At 38.9% G+C, this 22,781-nt stretch overlaps 1 protein-coding gene across 1 annotated transcript in view; it reads right to left on the reverse strand.

Annotated features, from left to right (window-relative positions):
- Positions 1-22,781, reverse strand: part of LOC127418748 (signal peptide, CUB and EGF-like domain-containing protein 3) — a 144,577-nt gene that overhangs the window by 72,563 nt on the left and 49,233 nt on the right. Inside the window, exon 4 of the mRNA XM_051659521.1 lies at positions 11,250-11,384. Coding sequence (XP_051515481.1) covers positions 11,250-11,384 — 135 coding nt within the window. The remainder of the gene's footprint in view (positions 1-11,249; positions 11,385-22,781) is intronic.

The following is a 22,781-nucleotide window of genomic DNA, read 5'->3' on the forward strand; positions in this document are numbered from 1 at the left end:
TTAAGTTTCACGTTTGTAGTTGGGGTTATTGGTTATCATGATTGTAAATAAACTGCACTTGGGTTCTCTACACTTCGTCATCGTCTTTTTCATTGCCATTGCCAGCAGTGCCAACATCGTTACAGAATACTTGACCGACTATGAACCCAGTAGTTCTACTCATACGGCTACATCAGGGGAATCGTCCCCTGGAGGAGTACGTAGAGGACTTTTGTGCTCTGGCCAGCCAGGTGGATTTTAATGTGGTCGCCCTCAAGGACATTTTTAGGGTGGGGTTAAGTGAGCCGATCTCCTCCTTGATGCCTGGCGGTTGCAGTTCCCTCAACCTGGCTCAATATATCGATCTCACCCTACAGATCATTGGTTCCGCGTTCACTGTGGAGGAAGTGGATGCCGAGCCAGAGTTCCACGACATGGGTGCCGCCGAGCCAGAGTTCTACAACATGGCCACCGCTGAGCCAGAGTTCCACGACATGGCCGCCAAGCCAGAGATTCACGTCATGGCCGCCAAACCAGAGTTCCTAGTCATGGTCACTGAGCTAGCGCCATCTTTTGCTCCATGCCACTTCACAGCAACACTTCAGCCTGCACCATGCCACGTCACAGCAACGCCTCAGCCTGCTCCATGCCACGTCACAGCAACGCCTCAGCCTGCTCCATGCCACATCACAGCAACGCTTCAGCCTGCTCCATGCCACGTCACAGCATCGCCTCAGCCTGCTCCATGCCACGTCACAGCAACGCCTCAGCCTGCTCCATGCCATGTCACAGCCACACTTGAGCAGTTGGACCTGGAGATGGTTCCCACTCTTATACCCACCCTTAGATCTCCTGAGCAGGCAAGGGGAACTTTCAGCCCTCTGACCCTGGATTTCGCCTTGGTACTTCAGCCTGTCAGCTTTTCCAGGGTCCCTCGTCCCTCTGGCTCCTCCTTGGTCTGTCGGTCACCTGGCTCCACATTGGCTCTCCGATCCTCTGGCTGCGCCTCGTCCCTCCGATCTGCCAGCTCCACCAAGGACCTCCTTCCCTACGGCTCCAGCTTGGTCCTCAGTCCCATCGCTCCACCTCAGTCTTCCGATCCCCCAGCTCCGCCTTGCTCCTCCAAGCTTCCAGCACTGCCTTGGTCCTCCCTGCCATCAGCTCCACCTTGGCCCTTCGAGTCTTCAGCTACTATCTGGGCACCAAGTTCCATGGCTCCACCCCTCGAGCCTCTCATGGCTCCACCACCCAAGGACTCTGCCCTGGTCCCATGCCCCTCGCCCTTTCTTGCCACGCCACATGCCTCAAAACACCCCCCCCCCCCCCAGCTCCCTACAGAACTTAGAATTTATGTCATGTTTTACGTGTTTTGTTTGTGTTGGGGCGTTGGAAGCCGCCCTTTGTGGAGGGGATATGTCATGTGTATTTTGTTGATTCATGTCTTTTATTTTGAAATGTTTAGTTCCTGTTTCCCTTGTCATGTGATTTCATGTTTTCCCTCCATATTCATGTGTCATATTTTCTTTGGTTTATTGTTTAATTATCTTGTTAGAGTTCTGTTTGTTCATTGGTTTATGTTCTCCCATGTCTTGTATTTAAGCCCTCATGTTTGCATTGTCTAATTCTCAAGTATTGAATGTGATTGTAGATGTTTAAGTCAAGCCACGTTTATGTCAAACCATAGTCAAGTTCATGTTCATGTTTATGTTTCACGTTTGTGTTTGGGTTCTCTACACTTCATCATCGTCTTCGTCATTGCCATTGCCAGCAGTGCTAGCATCGTTACAAATGGAGACATAATTAGGAACAAATTATGATATACCATGGTATTCCACGTAAAATAAATAAAAATAAAAGTGACACTTTGACCAAACTTTCTCTGTTGAAAAACTGTATCGGCTTGGTGTCCTCAAGTTGCGTGCACCTGTGTGTAATACCGGCAAGGCGAGTGATGCCATCAAACGGTGTTGCTAGTATCTGTTAATGGGCTATACTCTTAATTTGGCTCCTAAATCTATTTATCTTCTGCCCAGTGTTCGAAATCAATTGACACCCATTACCATGGAGCATTGAGATTTATTCTAAACTGCAAAACTGTTACTCATCATTGCACTTTATATGAAAGGGTTGGCTGGACTTCTCTAGGCACCCGTAGGCTCATTCACTGGCATATTTTTATCTATAAAGCCATTCTGGGGTTTCTCCCATCTTATTTGTGCATTTTTTATTATTTTTAAAAGTAGCTGTTATTCACAGGACCTTATTTTACTAACTGTCCCTAATGCTAGAACTTATCTTGGCAAAAGGGCTTTTATGTACTCTGCTCCATCGGCTTGGAATGCCTTACAAGGTAGCCTAAAAATGGAAAAACTTGTCCCACTAAGTGTTTTTAAGTCATTGATGAAAGCTTTTGAGACTGATTCTTTGTCCTGTCAGTGTTTTTAACTAGTGTTGGTAGGTTTTTGATTGTATTTTCTGACTTTATTTGTTTTATGTTTTCTGTTTGTGAAATGACTTGCTGCCTATCTTGGCCAGGATGCTCTTGAAAAAGAGATTTGTAATCTCAAGAGCCTTTCCTGTTTAAATAAAATAAAAAAATAAAAAATCTACTATACTGAGGCCAGTCTATATTCTAAGCTGGTAATAATAAGCTATGAGAAGCCATGTGTTACAGTGTTTTTAGCACAAGTAGGGGGTGATCTTAAAGCCTAAAATCACTGTAACTCACAGACTAAAGTGGCTTATTGCTTTATAAAATATTTGCAACAGAAATACAATTTAAGGTACCACTGTTCGATAAATAGTTTTGTTGGGTTCATAAAGCCAACATACCGTTATTCTACAAATTTGGTTTAAAAATGTCTAACATTAACTTCTCCTAGATGTTTCAAGCTAAATCCACCAAACCCGGTACAGACCTTCAGACTAGAACAGAGTGTTATGTCTTTTCAAATGTATCGGAATAAAGTTTTTCACAAAGCAGACGATCAAAAACTGGAAAAATCCAGTTGACTTACATTACAGAATGTTCAAACCTGCCAAGATTGACTGACTGACTGTCTAACTTGCTAACTTTTAGCTGTCAGTCTAGGCTTTCAAAACTTTTTAAACTTTCAGACCATGCTTTTTCAAGCCAAGTCATGACAAACTTTACCTATGTAGTTACATGTATTATTATCCGTAATGAGCAATTCTTCAGAGTAATATAATTAATTATCCTAACTGTAAAATGTTTGAGGTTATGAAGCAATGTTTGTATCACTCCGCTTGTCTGTGTTTGCGGCATTACAGGCAGTCCTGTGCATTGATTGGCGACACAACAGTTGATCCTGCTATTTTTTTTTTTTTTTTGGCAGACCAAAAATAGACAGCATAACTGGCCAAATTGTGTCTAAAATGGAAGTGGTGGTGGCATAGTGGGCTAAAGCACATAACTGGTAATCAGAAGGTTGCTGGTTTGATCCCCACAGCCACCACCATTGTGTCCTTGAGCAAGGCACTTAACTCCAGGTTGCTCTGGGGGTATTGTCCCTGTAATAAGTACACTGTAAGTCACTTTGGATAAAAGCGTCTGGCAAATGCATAAATGTAAATGTACTCGATATGAACTTCTTGTTTATAAAAGCAATATCACAACACTGCATTATTGCAATGTAAACACAGAACATGCATTTTGGGCTAAATGACAAATTAACTTGTTTCTCAAACATGTGGAAGACTTGAAAACATGTGCTAGCAGACTCCAGTCGTGGTAATCAAGCAAAAAGGTGAATGTAGCTATAAAGGTCAGAATTTGCACACAACCCATAACGATTAAGCATCTAGTAATTATGGACCATTAAAATTTTAAGTTGACATAAACACAACCAGTGGAAACATGGAGAAATTTTTGTAGAGTTGTGTGTGTGTGTGTGTGTGTGTGTGTGTGTGTGTGTGGTGTTGCTCTCAAAAAGCAGCTTCAGAGACAATAAAATAAAACAGAACTCTTTAAAGGGATAGTTCCCCCAAAAATGAAAATTCTCTCTTCAATTACTCACCCTCATGCCATCCCTGATGTGTATGACTTTCTTTCTTCAGCAGAACACAAACACCAATTTTTAAAAGAATATCTCAGCTCTGTAGGTCCAAACAATGCGTGTGAATGGTGATCAGATCTTTGAAACTCCAAAAATCTTACAGAGTAATCCATAAGACCCTAATGGTTAAATCCATATATTCAGAAGTGATGTAATAGATGTAAGTGAGAAACAGATAAAAATGTAAGTCCTTTTTTATTCTAAATCTCCACTTTCGGTTTCACATCTGAAAGTCACATGTGGTGCCTGTTTAGTTTCACTTTCACATCTGAAAGTGAAAGTGGAGATTTAGGGTAAAAATGGACTTATATATTGTTCTGTTTCTCACCCACACCTATCATATCGCTTCTGAAGATCTGGATTTAACCACTGGGAGTCTTATGGATTACTTTTATGTTTCCTTTATGTGATTTTTGGAGCTACAAAGGTCTAATCACCATTCACTTGCATCGTAAGGACCTACAGAGCTGAAATATTCTTCTAAAAATCATAATTTGTGTTCTGCAGAAAAATGAAAGTCATACACACCTAGAAGGGCACAAAGGTGAGTAAATGATGAGAGTCTTGCTTATGTATAAGGACTACATTTTAACTATTTTGAAGAAAATAAGTGCTGCCTATCTGCTGCAAAACTCGCCGCCACAGTGGTGATTGCCAGTGCATTGCTATGCGGTTGGTTAGGTGTTCTGAGTGATTTATTGCACATTTCTATGTGATTGCTGAGGAGTTGCTAGGTGGTTGCTTATTGGCTAGAGTCAAAAAAGCTCTCTGCTCTAGATCTATGCTATTCGGCTCAGGTTTCCATTCAGTGCAAGTCTATGTGATAGTTTTGTCTGTTTTATGGTCAGTCGGGGGAAATCCTAAATCAGGTTGCTCGGTAAGGTAATAACACACCTCTTCTAAATAAGTCACATGATTTAAGGTATCACTCATGTGGACAAATTCATTGACAAATTATACATCAAAGTTTACTACTTAAGGTTAGGGGTTTGTTCAAATTCCCAAGCCTAATTATAAATAGTAAAAGTGATGCTGCCTTAGCAACAACCAATAATTTGCATTCTGGGAGTATTTATCCACATTAAATTATGCTTTGTTCAACAAATATACCAACATTCTACAAGGCCAAAAAGGATATAACTGGAGACAACAGATATTTCATTTGCATTTTGATCCGATCATTCAAAGCATTCAGTCAAAAACAATTTAGGCTTGGCAGAGTGGTATCTTCTACTCTTATTAGCCTATTGGCTTTTTAGTTTGATGTAGCTATAAATCTGAGAAAATTACTTTAAAAAGTGTAGATTGCTGTTTGACAACTCGGGGATCAAGGCAATGTTAAACAAGGCATATTTAATAAAACTGAAATATGACAGCTCCGAACACAACTATCAGATTAGCAGCATGCAATAGAGTTTGCAGACTAACGTTTAGGTCATTGAAATCAGTTGGCTGGACACTCACCCCTGCAGGCGCAGTTTCGCACAGGAATCCTGGAGATTCTATGATTACATGTGACAAGCACCTTTGATGCCTAGCAATTATGCCTTTATTTATACAGCATGTGTTCCAAAAACAATCCTGGTTTCGTAACGATCTGAACTCTCGCCTGCGTTGCTGGAATACTTTCGACTAGAATGACCAGATTAGACACGCTTCCCCCTGAAAAAATCTCTGGATTTTTTTTCCCCTTTAATTGCCAATGTAAAAAACATATGTTTGTGCTTGTGTGTATCAGATATTAAAAAGTACAAATGTCAGGAAGCAGAAACATTCAAAACTTTACATATATTATATTTGTATATCTATTGACTGATGACTCTGTTTGTTCAAAGAAGCCTATCAAAAGTCTATACGGGTTATGATTTATTAAGTACCAATATCACAACATTTGAATCTACCATCAATTTAATATAAAGCCAAATCAAAAAGTGTCTCCATTTGATTAATAAATGTTTCTCATCTGTGCACAATTCAGAATTGCATGTTATTCTAACGAAACAAAAAAAAATATATTTTTCATCAAAAGATACGCCTCTGTAACTCTTTACTACTTATTATGGAATATAAAAACAGCAATTTGATATGCATCCACTAAACATCACAACACAGTATATGTGTGTGTACTCATGTAAGCCATACTTCCAGCGAGCCCTGCACTTGGGGCCCATTACCTGACTTTGAAACAAACGAGACTTTAAGACGAAGGAAGCAGTTTTTTATTACTAAGTAAACATTTCCCAGACCACTGGACTGACAGCAACAAAAACCACATGGACTGAGATTCATTTTAAAAGCCATTCGTAGTTTGCAGGTGTGAGAAGTAGAAAAAAAGCAACACAAAACGGGAAATGACTTCTACTGATGAGTGCGTCAGTGATGCAGAACCAATTCAATCAATCAGCTTTGAGAATGATTCACCATGAACACGTTTACAATCCTACCAATACGTTAATAACAAAAATCAGCTTGTTCAAAAATCAGACAATGCAAGAAAACCACGTTTACATGAGACTTGATATACAGTACTGTAAAAAGGGTATTCTCTGCTTTTGAAGTTGAAACGTAAACAGACATGTGCACAAAACATGCACACATTGGTTAACCAAGTAAGAACGTTGGTTAAGTTGTTTACATGCAAAATCGGGGTAATGTAAAAAATCTACCTGTGTCGATTGGCTTATTCTCAAGCCATTTATGACCTTACCCAGTTAATGAAAAAACGGTTAAGGCATTTTACATTAAGCATAATCGGTGTAATCATGCATGTAAACATGTTCCACATCAAAATAATCATTCTACATGCTTTATATTTTAATTAAATATCATAGCAAGAGAGATTAACATGATGGCATTCACAACCCATATTACTTTGTGACTTTTTTCTGAGTGAAACTTTATTTTATCTATCCAGAACTGATTGGATTGTGAAAAGTGGACTTTGCAGTGGATTGTGGCTGGTTATTTAAGAAAGCAGTGCTGGGGACTAACTAAGGTTGCTTTTACACTAGAGCTTTTGGTGCACACCTACTGTAGTTCATTTGACGTCAGAGTTCAGTTTGTGTCTGTGGTGTGCAATCAGTTTTCCAGCGAACTGGTCCACTTGAAGCATTGGTCTAGCGTTTGTTTAATGTGAACTCTGGTACGCAATTAGTATGAAAGCAATCCGTACTAACTCATAGAAGTACAAGCCTTTCTTGGCCAGGTCTCTCATGTAAAAGAGATTTAAATCTCAATGGGACTAATCTGGTTAAATAAAGGTTAAATAAATAAAAACTGCTGTTGACAAATGGCTTTCTTATGGTGCTGGGGAAACTACTTTGAATCTGTAGCTTCCCAAGCTACAAGCTACTCATAACTTAAAGTATTTAAACTACAGTCAAACTACTAAAAAAAGTTGTTAGTTACATTGAAGGTTTTTAAAGAAGCAAATATCTTTAGATATATAACAGCTGGATGATATTATTTAATTTTGCGATCAGAAGTTCTGATTGCAGAATTCAGTAATATCACCTGATAGTTACATATTTAATTTGTGACATTCCCTGATGAAAATTAACCATGTTTTTTTTAGCTAGAGTAACCATAGTTGAACCATAGTATCTGTAGTAAAACCATAGGGACCTCAAAAGAACATGGTTACTACAGTATTACTACAGTAAAACCATGGTTAATTTTCATAAGGGCTAAATAGGGTGCCAAAATAAAATGTAACATAAAATCTTTTATATTTGCCAGCAGCATATCATCCTGCAGCTCTCGCCTGGTTACCCACTGAAGCTAAGCAGGGTTGAGCATCGTTAGTACCTGGATGGGAGACCTCCTGGGGAAAACTATGTTTGTGCTGGAAGAGGTCTTAGTGAGGTCAGCAACGGGTGCTCACCCTGCGGTCTGTGTGGGTCCTAATGCCCAAGTGTAGTAGTGATGCTATACTGTAAAAAAGCACCATCTTTCGAATGAGACATTAAACCACGGTCCTGGCTCTCTGTGGTCATTAAAAATCCCAGGGCATTTCTCAAAAAGAGTAGGGGTGTATCCCTGGTGTCATTGCCTAATTTGCCCATTGGCCTCTATCCATCATGGCTTCCTAAAAATCCCTCATTCATATGAATTGGCCACATCACTGCACAAATAGCTGGTATGTGGTGGGTGTTCTGGCGCACTATAGCTGCCAGAACCATGGTGGATGCTGCACACTGGTGGTTGTTAAGGAGATTCCCCCACTACTATGCAAAGCGCTTTGAGTGCCTAAAAATGTGCTATACAAATGTAAGGGATCCCACTTTATATTAGGTGTTTTTATCTACTATGTACTTAAGCATTTGATACAATGTACTTACAGTATTATGTACATACATGCTGTTGCCTGCATTTAATTACATTTGTAGTTACACAGTTAACTTTACCGCTAACCCGGTTGCACTTTATTTTACAGTATGTGTACTTTCAGTAAACTTACAGTGTACTTACCCAAGAAAGTACTGAGTAATATTAGGTTACTACATGTTCTTAATATGGGTTAAGTTTAGAGTTAGGGTTACATTTAGGGTTAGTACATAGTAATTACTATAGTTGTTGTAATTATACAATACGGAAATGTGGAACAGTACTGAAAAATAAAGTGCTACCACTAACTCTAACCCCTAACCCACACCCTATCCCTGCTCCTAAACCTACCTGTACCTCACCTGAGTAGCAGCAAATGTGAATCTTGTGAGAATTTTGCAGAACAACATGTAGTTACACTGTAAATACATTGTATTGTATGTATTTTTAATATTAGTACATAGTAGTTAAAGACACCTAATATAGTGTGACCATGTAAGGAATTATTATTATTCTTAATATTCACTGGTAAACACCCTATTTTATATAGCTGAATCCAAAAGAACCAACTCACTGAAATGAATTCCCAATGCTAAATATAAGGGAATTGTTTAATTTCACTGGTTCGTATACATGAACTGTCCAAAAGAACTCATTCACTTCAATTATTTGGTTTTCCCAGCACTACACAAGAGAGATAGGATCGTTTAGGTGAGCGTGTTTGATTATTCCCTTGGCTCCATTGCAGCGTTTGCAATACAATGGGACAAATGTAGCATTTTGTGATGCTATAGTGCTACTTGTTGGAAAATGTAGCTTGCTGCTGAACAAACTACACTATTGTGGAAAATGCTGAGCTACTGTCACACTACTGAAAAATGAAGTTAAGTTAATAGCGTCGCTACTTTTAGTTAACTACTCCTCAACACTGCTCACTTATAGTTGTCTCTGCGTATTAAACTTGGATAGGAGAAAGCATTTTAGCTAGCATTGGAAAAAATGACACCTTGAAAAAAGCCATGTTTCCATGTAAAATGGTCGTCAGCTGTTTCAAAATAGGATGTTTAAACTAGCAACCAAAGTAACTAGGTAAACAAAGTGTGTAAACACTCGCTTTCGCACTCGCTAAAAATGTGCTAGTGTTGATACTTCATTTAAAAGAAAATAAACCACCGCCATTGGACAACGTACACATTAAACCAAAAAGCAGGAGTAACCCCATTTCCTTTCATTTCCATCCGATTTATTGATTGGGAAAGCTCTTTGTTTGACTATTGTCTACACATCCAATCCGTCAATCCGTCATCACCTTCGGAGGACGAATAACGTCACTCGCGCAGTCGGGTTATCCAACCTAGTCTCTTCCTAGCCCGCAATTATCTAAAGCATATTGTGTTATAATAACCGTAATAGCAAACAGATGACTGCTCGCTCAGATCTTTGCCTCTCACTCCAGGGCGCCGGTCACAACAGAAGTACAGACCCTCGAAATCTAAGCGTTTGTAGATTTATGGTGACTTAACCTCGCCATCCAAGAAGTTTTAATCTGGGAGCAATAAAACCAATATGAACATGAAATATGAGGGATTACCAACAGTATTTATCAACCCCATTCCAACCGGAAAAAACGACAATAATAGTCGTATGTTTGAAACATACGATCCAGCAATTTGCAAGACTCAAATAACACTGAGCTTATGAAACGCAAACATTGACAAGTTCAATGGGCCAAATTCATCTCCTGAGATTTGGCTAAAAGGAGATCAGTGGTTTTCCACAAAAATGATTAAACCACAATATACACAGCACAGAAACAATGGCTAGCTTCGAAAAGGAATGCTCACTATTTACTGAATACAGCACATACAGACAACTAGTTGTTTTTTAAATAGTATGTGAAACAGTAGGCATTATTAGAAATAGAAAGAGAAGGATGTTAGAATGTTATGAACCTTATCAGGGTACACACCATACTAAATTTTTTTTGCAATTGAAAATAATGCTTTGAGGGGTAGTTATACAATATTTTCCTGTTTAATAGCTTTGAGTCAATCATTAGCAGATAAAATATTAAAAACATGTCACGCTCCAGTCGTCAAAAAAACAATTCAGAAAACAGGGGTTGTAATAATTAGACATGATCTAGAACAGTGGTTCTTAACTGGTTTTGCTTCAGAGACCCAGAAACATACAAAACAAAACAATTCTGAAATGTATTAACATTACAGTTTACAAAGAATGAAGGCTTGTACACATCCTGTTTATGCTGGCATCTCTGTAATTTGGAAAGCTTTTACCAAGTGACAGATGTATTTGCAGTAAATTTTGGTAAGTTTGATTGGACACATGTCTTTGATATCAACAACGAAAATATGGGAATTTTGTCCACTCTTTTTAAAGCCGATAAGCCTATTTATTTTGCTAACCTAACTTTGCATTATACAGTATGGTTGGTGGCATTGTATTATTTGCATTTAATATTGTTTTTCCCAGCTATCCGTGAACCTATCAGAACAGACCCATGACCCATTTTTGGGTCACGACCCACAAGTTATGAACCACTAATCTAGAACATTTAGATAGTACAACCAATTGAAAATACGTTATGGTTAATTTAGGGTTAGGATGTATCCCTCACAGCCTTGTTTTCAATCACGAACAATTTCTTTGTCTATCCTGAATAAGGTCATAATATAGCCAGTGACTTTGCATGTTGCACAAGGAGTGTTGTTGTGTAGACACCTGTAAGACAGTTTTCGAATTGAGGGGGGTCCACTAACACCAATAATGGACAATGATTGTAAGGGGTACCTTAAACCCCCCCCCCCCCCCCAATTCAAACAGTGGTGTTAGGTCACTCTAGCTCACCTTTTGGCCTCTGGATGCAGGTGTGCTGGTTGTCAGACAGGAGAAATCCATCTCTGCACCGACATTCGTAACTCCCCATCATATTCACGCAGATCTGCTGGCAACCACCGTTTCCTTCCGCACACTCGTCAACATCTGCCGGACGATAAAGATACACACATACAATATCAGAACCAACCAACCCCTAAAACAGCATCATGTACATTCCATAAATAGTCAGGAATGTTAAATGGGGGTAAGATGTGTCACTGAGTGACCATATTTTGAGGAAAGACCCATCAGATACAGCTGCCTGTGTGAATGTTTCTGTATGTATTCTGGCATACAAGTGCTCTTGAACTGTATGAGTGAACTTGCATCGACTCTTTTGGCCTGGACATAAATGGATCCCGCTTATGTGCGTAACTGCTATTTGTTTGTGTTGTCAGATCCATTGTCAGTTGGGCTTTATGGAACATTACACAAGCGTTTCATTCAACAGTTGCTTCAAAGTCAAAACAGTTTAACCTGCAGCTTAATGTTAAATTACTGAGGACTCAGGTTTCTGAGGACTCACATTTCTTAATATAAAGAAACAACTGAAAAAGTGTTAACACTGTGACTCTGTGGCGCTATCAAAATATTGTTCTGTTTGCTTGAACAGCCCGACCAGATCGACACTGCAACATTTGCTCAGCCAGTGGCATGAGCTTGAGGTGAGACTATGTTTTTGTCCAACCAATGGAAGACAGGGGGATTTCAGAAACCTGTTATAAAACAATCATTTCAATTGCTATCTCAATTCGTGATGCTAGCAGCACAGAAATTACAGATAGCTTGCCAAATTTTAACCCATAATAAGCTTCTGCTCCCATGTCAGACAGACAAATGTGTGTGTGTGTGTGTGTGTGTTTTCATTCTAGAATTTTCTGTGTCCTTCTCTGAGGCTGGATGAGACTGCAGCCTGATCTCTCTCTTAGGTATGTCGCATCAGTGTCCGACTGTATACACAAGCTTGTGCTTAATAAACGCTCATGCAAAACTAATTTTCTGTCTATTTGTCCAAAGTACTGAGGTCTTGTGGTAGAGTTTCCAATCCAGGCCATTTTCAGCCCAGCCGAGGGGGAATACAACCTCTCCGTTTCCCAGCATTCTCGTTTACATGCCCACATTCTGTCTAAATCTGATCATCACACACACTAACAGATCCACATTCCCATGATATGACAAGGCCGTGGTTAGTGAAATGAAGACCCTGTCCATCAGACCAGGTGTGTTCACACAGTGTCCTATCCTGGTGCGTGTCCAGTATCAAATTGTTCTTTCCTCGCTGAGAGGGAAAATACTGCGCGACGCGATTATATCCCAGCCAGTCAGAGCATATTTGATGTTTGAAAGAATATTCCGGGTTCAATACAAGTTAAGCTCAGTCGACAGCTTTTGTGGTGTAATGTTGATTTAAAGCAAAAATTTATTTCCACTTGTCTTTAAAAACAGCAAAAATCCATAAGCTTTAAAAAACTTTTTTAAGGGGGAATTCACTAAGAATGGTTTGCGAAAGGCAAAAGCGGCAACTATTTGCTGTCTGGGCTGCATTAGCACCCAATTCACTAAAGGAATTATGCAGATCAGGCAACGACATAAACATGCCTACAAAACTTGTGCTTAACACAATTTTCACACGCAATTCAGGATGATTGTGAGGGCTTTAAAGCGGAAGAAGCAGCAAACCACCACAATCTGACACACTCTACCACGACTGTACAGTATCATTCCAGTTCTGTGATCCATAAACCTGAATCATCAAAAGTGGTGCAACTGTTTAGTCAATTTGCCCCTTGCTGTTTCAAAAGATGTAAACAAGATGCATGTAGAAATTATTTTAGCATGATAAAAATCACTTACTAACCTGTTCTGTGTAAAGTTATATCCAATTTTACAACTTTCTTGCCATCACAACATCACGCCATGAACCCTAAAATGCCCGTAAAAAATGGCGATTTAAACAACTTTGCAGCTCAAATAATACAAGTTTTAAAAGAAGAATTAATATAAATGCTCTTTAAAATTATAAGCTTCACATTTCTACCTTTAAACCCTCCAAAAATTGTCCTCATACACTTCTACTGTAAGTGCCTCAGTGTAACCTTGATTTTAGCTTCTTTTTTTTTTTTTTTAAGAAAAAAAGAGACAAGTCTAAATTATTTTTTGTGATAATCAACATTATGCGTCAAATGCTGTGGATTGTGCTGAACTTCTATTGGACCTGGAATAATTCTTTAACATACAGCATGTGTAACGAGGCTGGCGAGGATGGAGAATCTAAGTGCAGTTTTTTTTTAATGGAAACAAAAGATGAACAAAGTAACTCAGAATAAAAATTAAACAAAACACAGGGAACCAGGTACAGAACATGAAAAAACATGTGAAGACTGACAAAGGAAACAGGGAAAACAAGGGCTTAAATATACAAGGGCAAACAAGGGAATGAGGAACACCTGTGGAAACAATCAGGGGAAACCAATCATAAAACGAAACTACAAAGGACTACAAACTAACAGGAAACAGGAACATGGGAACTAAACAAATATTTCAACATAAAAGTCAATGCAAACTGAGAGAATATGTGACAGCATGATTTTGGACCAATAAGATTTAACACTCTGGGTGGGGCTAACCAACCGACACAACATATTCTATGTAAGTATGCAAACGAGACAAAAATCAGCCAATGCACTGCACACAAATGGTCCCAGTACTTAACATGCATTCTTGTGTTACTGTTGTAGTACGTAAGGATGCACAAAACTCGGCCCCAGTACATTTTTGGCAGAAAAAAACCTACATGCACTCTTGCGTTGTTGTGGCGGTAGCAAACCTTAGTATTGTAGGGACGATAGTTTCCTTTAAATTTCTATTTCAACACATACGTTATGTAAGAATTCCATTCTGACGCATTTCAAAACACAACAACGTGTAAAATAGAGCTTGTGTAGCTAGAAGCATTTTCCTTCATGAACTTGAGTATGTTCGGAGTACAGGATTGGGCTGTAACGGAAACCATGTAACGGCATTACGTATTCAGAATACAGTTATTTTATAAAATTTTGTTAGAATACTTTTAGAATACTTCTCTCATAATGACCACAAAATAAGGCATAAAGAACAAAAATCTTGTCAGTCAAATGAGAAACTTGATTGTTTTTCCAAACAGTGCAAATGCGAGCTGCAAATGCGTCTTCTCGCTCTCTTTTCTCCAGATCAGCTGCGGTGCGTGAGCAGTATTGCCAGGGTTCCATGCAAAATTTGGGCTAATTGGAAAACACAGTTGTGGGTTAAAATCATTGAATCGTTGGTTGTGTTTTTGGGATACTTTTATGGACTTAAAAATGGAATGCGGTCTCCAAAAGGTCTGATGGTAGGCACTAAAGAATAAAAATGCAGCATCTCATTCATGTATAATGATTCCTGGATTTAATATTGGGCAACCACACCGGTATTGTATTGAATTGTGCTCCCCGTCGGAATGTTTTTCCCTCTAGCCCCGATAGGGTATGGGACAGTGGCGAATTCTCAGGGCCAGTAAAGCCTTCTCTGCTGGCCTAACATGCCAAATAAATACATATTTTTCATCCTTTCATTCTCAATCACCTTTTTGCCTATGTATTTTTAATCGCTTTCCACTTTTAATTAATCTACAAACAAATAGAGAAAAACGAAAAGTTTATCCAGTCAGAATATATTCCTTGATGCTTACAAGAAAAGTGTGACAACTGTTTCACAAATCGCATGCCCGAAGCAGTGTGTGAGTCTGAGCTCCACCCCGTCAGGCCTACATAATTTCTTCAGAATCCCTCGACAGTGCAAATGAATGGGCAACTAAAGTCAGATTGTCAGATTCATCAGCCAATCAGATTGATTTAAAGGTTCTTGATGGGTGTGATCTTTAGGATATGTCCCGGTCGAGGCACTCTAGCTGGACTTGAGTGACGCAATCATGCTTTAAGTGATGTACGTAATTCAAGAGCAAAAAGCGTAAGATCAAGCTGTCTGACGAGTCGGCTGTCATCACTGCTGGTATTGCCGTTGAGAAAGAGATCCTTATGGATTTAAAAACACGAGATGTTCTGCATGACCGTGTGATTGCTTAATTTATTAAACCGGAAAAGAGGACAGATTTTCACTTCAAGCAAATTGGTAAGTGCTTTTTGCATTGTTATAACAACATCAGGAGTTTTCTAAGTGTAAATTAGGCTGCTGGAGCATTCAGTGTCGGATCAAGTTTTGAAAAGTAGTGCTGCGTTCCATTCAACTGGGAAAGTTACAACTTCCTACTAGGAAAAGTGCAATGGAATGCATCTTGAAGTCAGAATTATAACTTGTAGGCTCGAGCAGAAATTCTCTACTCCGATTTCACCAAGATGCAGGGGCATGATGTCACACAAACATGTCGACACTCAGGGAGATCTACAAAGTAAGTGATAAACATTCACTTTATTAAGTAATATCGATAAATGAGTTCATTTCCACATTAAATGACATTAAAGCTTGTTTAACAAATGTCTGCAGAAACAGCTGTATAAAACATTATAATCTCTTTTGATAATCGTACACCTGTAGCACAAATGCTAGCACTGCAGCACTGTTTATCAGTTGGGTTGCTAGGAGACATCTCTAATGAGAGTCAAACCCCTGCTAAGCTAACGGGAGTGTTGCTGTTTTTTTTTCCTTAAACGTCATCTTCCGAATATCGGGGAATGGAATGCATTTATGGTTGGAGATATCAAGTAGGAATATCCTTCATCCAACTTGAATGGAATGCAGCATAACCATGTACCCTGACTTAGATAGATTTTTCCAGGTATTATAGATTAATATGAAAAATTATGATTTTTGAATGTCTGTTCGGGAGACGTTAATTTCACAAAACAGTCATGCTGCAGTTAAAATTAGGCTTGCTTGAGTATTAAGTGTCATTTCAAGTTCTGGCTTTCGTGCGTTGACGTGTTTTTAAAATGTCAATTGGTATTACTAGTTAGCTGCGACATAATGTATGATGCCCAAATACATAGGGTGTCTTATTCATTGTGAAACTGTGTTTTCTTAATGGCATGAATCACACTGAAGGCCTAGACTTTAAATGCACGGCCCACCACTGGTATGGGGTTATGGTTAGGTAGGGTAGGTTAGGGTTAGGGTAGGTAGGGTACGGTAGGGTAGGGAAGGGTTAGACTTAGGTTTGTACATGGGGGAACGCATTCTGACAGCGGAGAATGTTACAGTCAGATACAGTTCCCCCCACACAGATCTGCTGTGGGGAAACAGATCCCAACGGGGAAACAGAGTTTGACACAACACCAGCACATCTTAACAAACAGCGTGCTGTCAGCTGTGCAGCAGCATCAATACAGTCGGCATAATTTTTTCCACAAAAAGAACATTCGCATGCATAATACATTGTTTCCCACGATTGTTGATGTGTAAATACACTTATGCAGCAGCTGCATATGTGGCTTCTGTTTAAAGGCGGAGTAAAGACAGGCGGCTCACGATAAGCATTTAGTGAGTCACGTCCACATCAGAAACTTGCAAAACTGTTGAGAAATAGCAGTTATCAATGACAATAATACTATGAATAGGTAAAATATGGGAGAAAGTACTGCAAAGACTGAAAGAGGGAAAAGGACTGTAAAATTTGTGGCGATGTATGGGCGGCTAGTTCAGTGTGACACATATTGCAACATACATGCATTTTAATATTATTTCTCACGTTTTCAAAAACATCTCATACAAAGTGATTCACAAAAAAAAATTATAAAACAACAATAAAAATCAAAACAAATTATGAGTAAAAAAATCATAAGCACCCAAAATGAAAGTGTTGGTAATAAAAGATATAAAATAAAATGAATAAATAGGCCTTATTATGGAAATAAGCAAGCAAGCCTAGTTAAAAATCATTAATATACTACATTGTTGTCACATGGCCTCACTTCTTTATTGCATCCAGTTATCATCTCGAAAATAAATGTGGTTTATTTGCCTTTCTTATCTAATTTTGTGTCAAAATGCTGGAAATTCCAGCTTAAGACAGAAGCTGTGTTTTAGAACATGGTAAGGTCTGGAACTGTTCTCTATCTGGTCCAAGCTGGTTATTAGCGACCAGATACCATGTAAACTTGACTACATTAAGATGGTATGACCATCTTTTAGCTGGTTGTTCCTGGTCCAAGAGGGTCTACCAGCTAATACCCAGCTATAAACCAGCTACCAAGTTCCAAACAGCAACCAGCTTAAGACAGATTCTCCAGCAGGGTATGATTCCAGTTCTAGAAAATTTCCAAATAAGAATGTAATGACTTGTTGTGGCCGTGGTTGACGATAATCAGGCATATGACGCCTGTGTCTACATTTACTGCTAACATTTCTTTCGGCCCCTCCAAGAATTTGGAAATCATTTCACATATGGAGAAATACATGAAAACTGTTAAATGTTTAGAATGTTAACATGTGCAGAAATTTACCACAGAGACCCTCGCACTTCAAACCCCAAACACCTTGCTCCCAGTGCATAAACAAACCAGTGATTTCCGGCTTTTCTCGCGCTCGTTTTCTCATGGGTCTGTCGCGTTTAGTGAATGTCTCCTGGTCAGTGTACTGCATTAGGGACATGTGTTGTGTGCAGGTCACGGCCGGCATCCTAAGCAAATATTTGGAAAAGGAACAGGATTCTGGCGAAACCCAGAGCAGAGCTCAAGTTTTTTGCACTTAAAAAGTTTTTTACAAATTCTCCTGAGATGATGCTTTAGTGTTGAAAAATTCCCGCTCTCTGCTTGTTGTCTCCTCCTCTGTCAAGCCCCCTTCCTTTTTCTCACTCAATTGCTTCCTCTGTGACAAGCTTAGAGTTAAAGATGATCAATCACTCAAACTAGGAAGAGATTATGAGGTCAAGAGGTTGTATTCAAAATGAACTGCTGAGTTCTACCACAGTCTCAAAATGATTGTCTCTATAGTGCACGCAGATTCCAAAATTAACTTTTTATCACGCATATTCTTTAAAAAGAAACTGTACTCATTTGAACAAAGGGGAGGTAATTATCCATTTTCCTTGCAAAGGGGATGGGCTTGTCTTCTGTGTTCTCTCAAATGGGTGAGGCTTACCCCAACTCTTCTCTTAAAGGGATAGTTCACCCAAAAATGAAAATTTTCTCATTATTTATTCACCCTCATGATATCCCAGGTGTGTATGACTGTCTTTCTTCACCAGAACACATTTGAAGAAAACTAGAAAAATATCATAACTCAGTAGGTCCTTAAAATGCAAGTGAATGGTGAGTTCTCTTTTGAAGCTCCAAAAATCACAGTCAGCATAAACATCATCGATATGACTCCAGCGGTTAAATTAATGTCTTCTAAAGCGACACGATTGCTTTTGGTGCAAAAAAGATAAATATTTAAATACTTTTTTTAACTCTAAATCATGTTTCCAGTCAGCAGCGGTACACGCATGTGATGTTATCGCATTGGCATTTGAAACACGTGAGAACTGACACATGTGCGTCACAGCTGGAAGAGCAGCGCTGTTTACAAGTGAGAAGGAGGAACGCTGTACAGTAGCTTGGTTGGTTTTGGGTTTAGATCTGTATGTATCTGTTTCTTTACTCACAGTGGTGCATTTGTGCGCTCATCCTGGATGTCTCAACCGAGTGGAGAACATGACATTACATCCTTATTATGGCAATGCAAATTCATTACACGAGAGACCGCTAAAACTCCACCCTCTCGGAAGTATTGGATTATAGTTAAAAAAGTACTTAAATATTTATCTTTTTCACACCAAAAATTATCGTATCGAAGACATTAATTTAACCGCTGGAGTCGTATTGATCACGTTTATGCTGACTGTCTGAGATTTTTGGAGCTTCAAAAGAGAAATCGCCATTCACTTGCATTTTAAGGACCTACTGAAAGATATTTTTCACATTTTCTTCAAATATGTTCTGCTAAAGAAAGAAAGTCATACACACTTGGGATATCATGAGGTTGAGTAATGAGAGAATTTTCATTTTTGGGTGAACGATCCCTTTAAAGGGGTGGGGCTTATCCATTATCTTTACTCAAAGGAGAAGAGCTTATGTGCTTTTTCCTTCAATAGGAGGGACTTATGCCAGTGGTGCTTTGAGCCCAAATAAAATGCCAAAATGAAAAAAGAATTAATCCAAACTGACACTGTGGGAGAATCTTATTAACAGTCATTAACACCTAGAAATACAGCAACTAGAGCTGATTCAAAACTACCTGCTGGTGTGTTTGCTCTCCTCATTTACAGTCTTGAAGGAACATCTACACGTATTTACCTTGCACTGCTGATGAGAGGGTGAGCAGAAATAATAACAGTGAGAATCACTTGCTTCACCTTGAATTTGTCAAATCTAAGCTTCTGTCATTAAAATCTGAATCATTTAGACAGTTCAGTCTATAAAGATCTCAACATCTACCCACCCAGAGAAAAGTAAACAAACAGTCTAAAGTCTTTCCTGCACAGATTACAAAAGTTTCAACATTCCCACCAAAAACATCATGGAAACAAAGAGTTAGCAACCTTTTATTTTCAGGCTTTCCTCTGTGTGACAGCACAATCGCATCAAGAACATACTAAACCAGGACTACAAAGAGGCATTTGGCCAGGGAATTTTGTACGAAATTGTCAAAATACTTTCATATTAATTCATATTCATAAAAAATGTGAGATTTTAATTTTCCATATCATTGCTTGCCTTAGCAAGCACCACCAAAAACATTCTAAATTCAGGCAAAAGTTTCATGCATAATCAAGAAAACCTTGGTAGCTTCACATAGCCAATAAAACAAAGCTATTCGAGAGGTGCGTTATTTATTTTACCCACAGGACAACAGTTCATTTGTGCAGAACAGAGCGGAGAGTTATAAAAGAGCAAGTGGAGTGTGTATGAAAGATAACACACACGCACAGATATCAAAAGAGCAATATAGCCAACTGCAGATATAGACAATTACAGACCTGCATATACGAGTACAGCTCATCCAAAGAGCATCACAAATTATCCACACCAAAACACGTGACTGACACTAAATGAAATGGAACAAAGTGTTTGTGTGACAAGGTAGAGAAAGTGCAATTCCAAAACCTTCTAGTCCCTAAGAAAGTATGTTCAGATCAATCTGCATTCTGATCAAGGTTGTGCACCATTCAGAATTAAATTGAGAATGTAGTTTAAATCCCAATTCGATTCCTGAATTTGAGTAGACTTTGGAATGAGACAGCAAATACTGTAGGAATCAGAATTGTAATTAAAATTTGAATTTAAAGAAGTAGAATTAAAGGGGGCCTGGGTAGCTCAGCGAGTATTGATGCCACATCCAGGGTGTGCTGAGTGACTCCAGCCAGGTCTCCTAAGTAACCAAATTGGCCCAGTTGCTAGGGAGGGTAGAGTCACATGGGGTAACCTCCTCGTGGTCATGATTAGTGGTTCTCACTCTCAATGGGGTGTGTGGTAAGTTGTGCATGGATCGCGGAGAGTAGCATGAGCCTCCCGTGCTGTGAGTCTCTGCGGTGTCGTACACAGCGAGCCACGTGATAATATGCACGGATTGACGGTCTCAGAAGCTACGAAGTAATGGGAATTGAGCATTCCAAATTGGGAGAAAAATGGGATAAAAAAAAAAAAAAAAAGTAGAATTAAAGGATTGTTCCAGGTCCAATACAAGTTAAGATAAATCAACAGCATTGGTGGCCTAATTTGAATTACCACAAAAATATATATATATATATTTTGACTCACTCTATCTTTATTAAAAAAAAAAAAAGAAGCACTAATCGAGGTTTCAGTGAGGCACTTACAATGAAAGTAAATGGGGCCAGACCATAACCATTAAAATACACACTGTTTCAGAAGTATAGTCACATGATGTAAACATTATAGGTGTTATCAAAATTTTTGCATGATAAAATCATGAAAGCATTAGAAATCATATCCAATATTATAACTTTGTTGCCATGGTGACGCAACACCGTAAAGACAATCAGTGATATTAGCACATTAAAATCATGTTAAATCATATAATGTTTACATTTTGGGGCTATACTTTTGTGTTATTTTGAATGTTTATCGACTGGCCCCATTCATTCATTCTTTCATTGTAATTGCCTTACAGTAATTTTTGCTGAAGACATAATTATGTTTTGTAATAAACAACATTATGCCACAAATGCTGTCGATTGAGCTTAACTTGAAACATTCCTTTAAAATGTAATAAAACTCAAAGAAATTCATACAGCTTTAGGTGTTGTTTTTAGTAATACATCTCATTTTTCAGTATGAATTACCATTAAACATGCACATAACATATTAGGTATTTCCAGAAATATTTGATAATATTAATAATCAATGTCTGAAATGTCTCCTAAAGAAATCTGCATTCATTTAAATTTTATTTTACAAGTCCCCCCCAATAATCAGATATAGCCAGATTGCCAAATCTCAGTTGCCTCCACAACGTGGCTTGTTGAGCGTGTTACCATGGAGACATAGCATGGCATCTATGCACAACTCACCACCCGCCCCACCGAGAGCGAAGCACATTATAGCGACCACGAGGAGGTTACCCCATGTGACTCTACCCTCCCTAGCAACTGGGCCAATTTGGTTGCTTAGGACACCTGGCTGGAGTCATTCAGCACACCCTGGGATTCAAACTTGCGAACTCCAGGGGTGGTAGTCATCGTCTTTACTCGCTGAGCTACCAAGGCCCCCCACTTTTATGGTATTTAAATTTTAAATTACATTTTTTTTTTTACTCTTTGGACATGTGGAGGTGAGGGCGTGGTCGAGCATTCGTCTGGGGAGAGAGGAAGCGGTAAGGGGTTTCACCTGAGATGAATTGCTGGTAATTGCTGTTTCTTTGTTTGCAGCGAGAGACGGGGGAAATAAAAGGGGCCAGACCTCAGAGTGAGAGAGAGAGAGAGAGCCCAGCTGAAGCTATGAGTGTGTTGGCAGCTGCCAGTCCCACTTGTTATCCCGTTTGAGTGTTTGTCTGAAGCTTTACCATTACGCAGTCAAGCAAACGTGTTTTTTGTGTGAATAAATTTACCTTCGAGTTGGATTCACCATCTCCCGCTTCCTCATTCCTTGAACCTGTTACACAACCCCTTCAAGTGATTTTAATAAGGAAAATTTTGAAAATTTTACCAAACAATTTCAGTAAATTAGCTTCAGAAAAGGTGACTTTAGCTGAAAGTTGAATAGTTTGAATCCCTGGAACTTATGATCAAAAGATGATAAAATTTTGGGCCTTTATCGCATTTAAAGCCTTCAGCACCTTTACTGTTTTAAAGGACCATAGAGGACCATTACATTTGTGACCTCAACACCCACGACCCCACACCCCCTATATTTAAGACATGGTTAAAGCCTTGATTTAAGTCAATGGCAAAAAGATTTACATTTTGCCATATTTACAACTTAGTTTGGAACAATGCCCAGTCAATATGTTACAAATTTATCCTGTAGCATT

The sequence above is a fragment of the Myxocyprinus asiaticus genome, chromosome 28 (assembly GCF_019703515.2).
Source record: "Myxocyprinus asiaticus isolate MX2 ecotype Aquarium Trade chromosome 28, UBuf_Myxa_2, whole genome shotgun sequence".
Taxonomy (NCBI): domain Eukaryota; kingdom Metazoa; phylum Chordata; class Actinopteri; order Cypriniformes; family Catostomidae; genus Myxocyprinus; species Myxocyprinus asiaticus.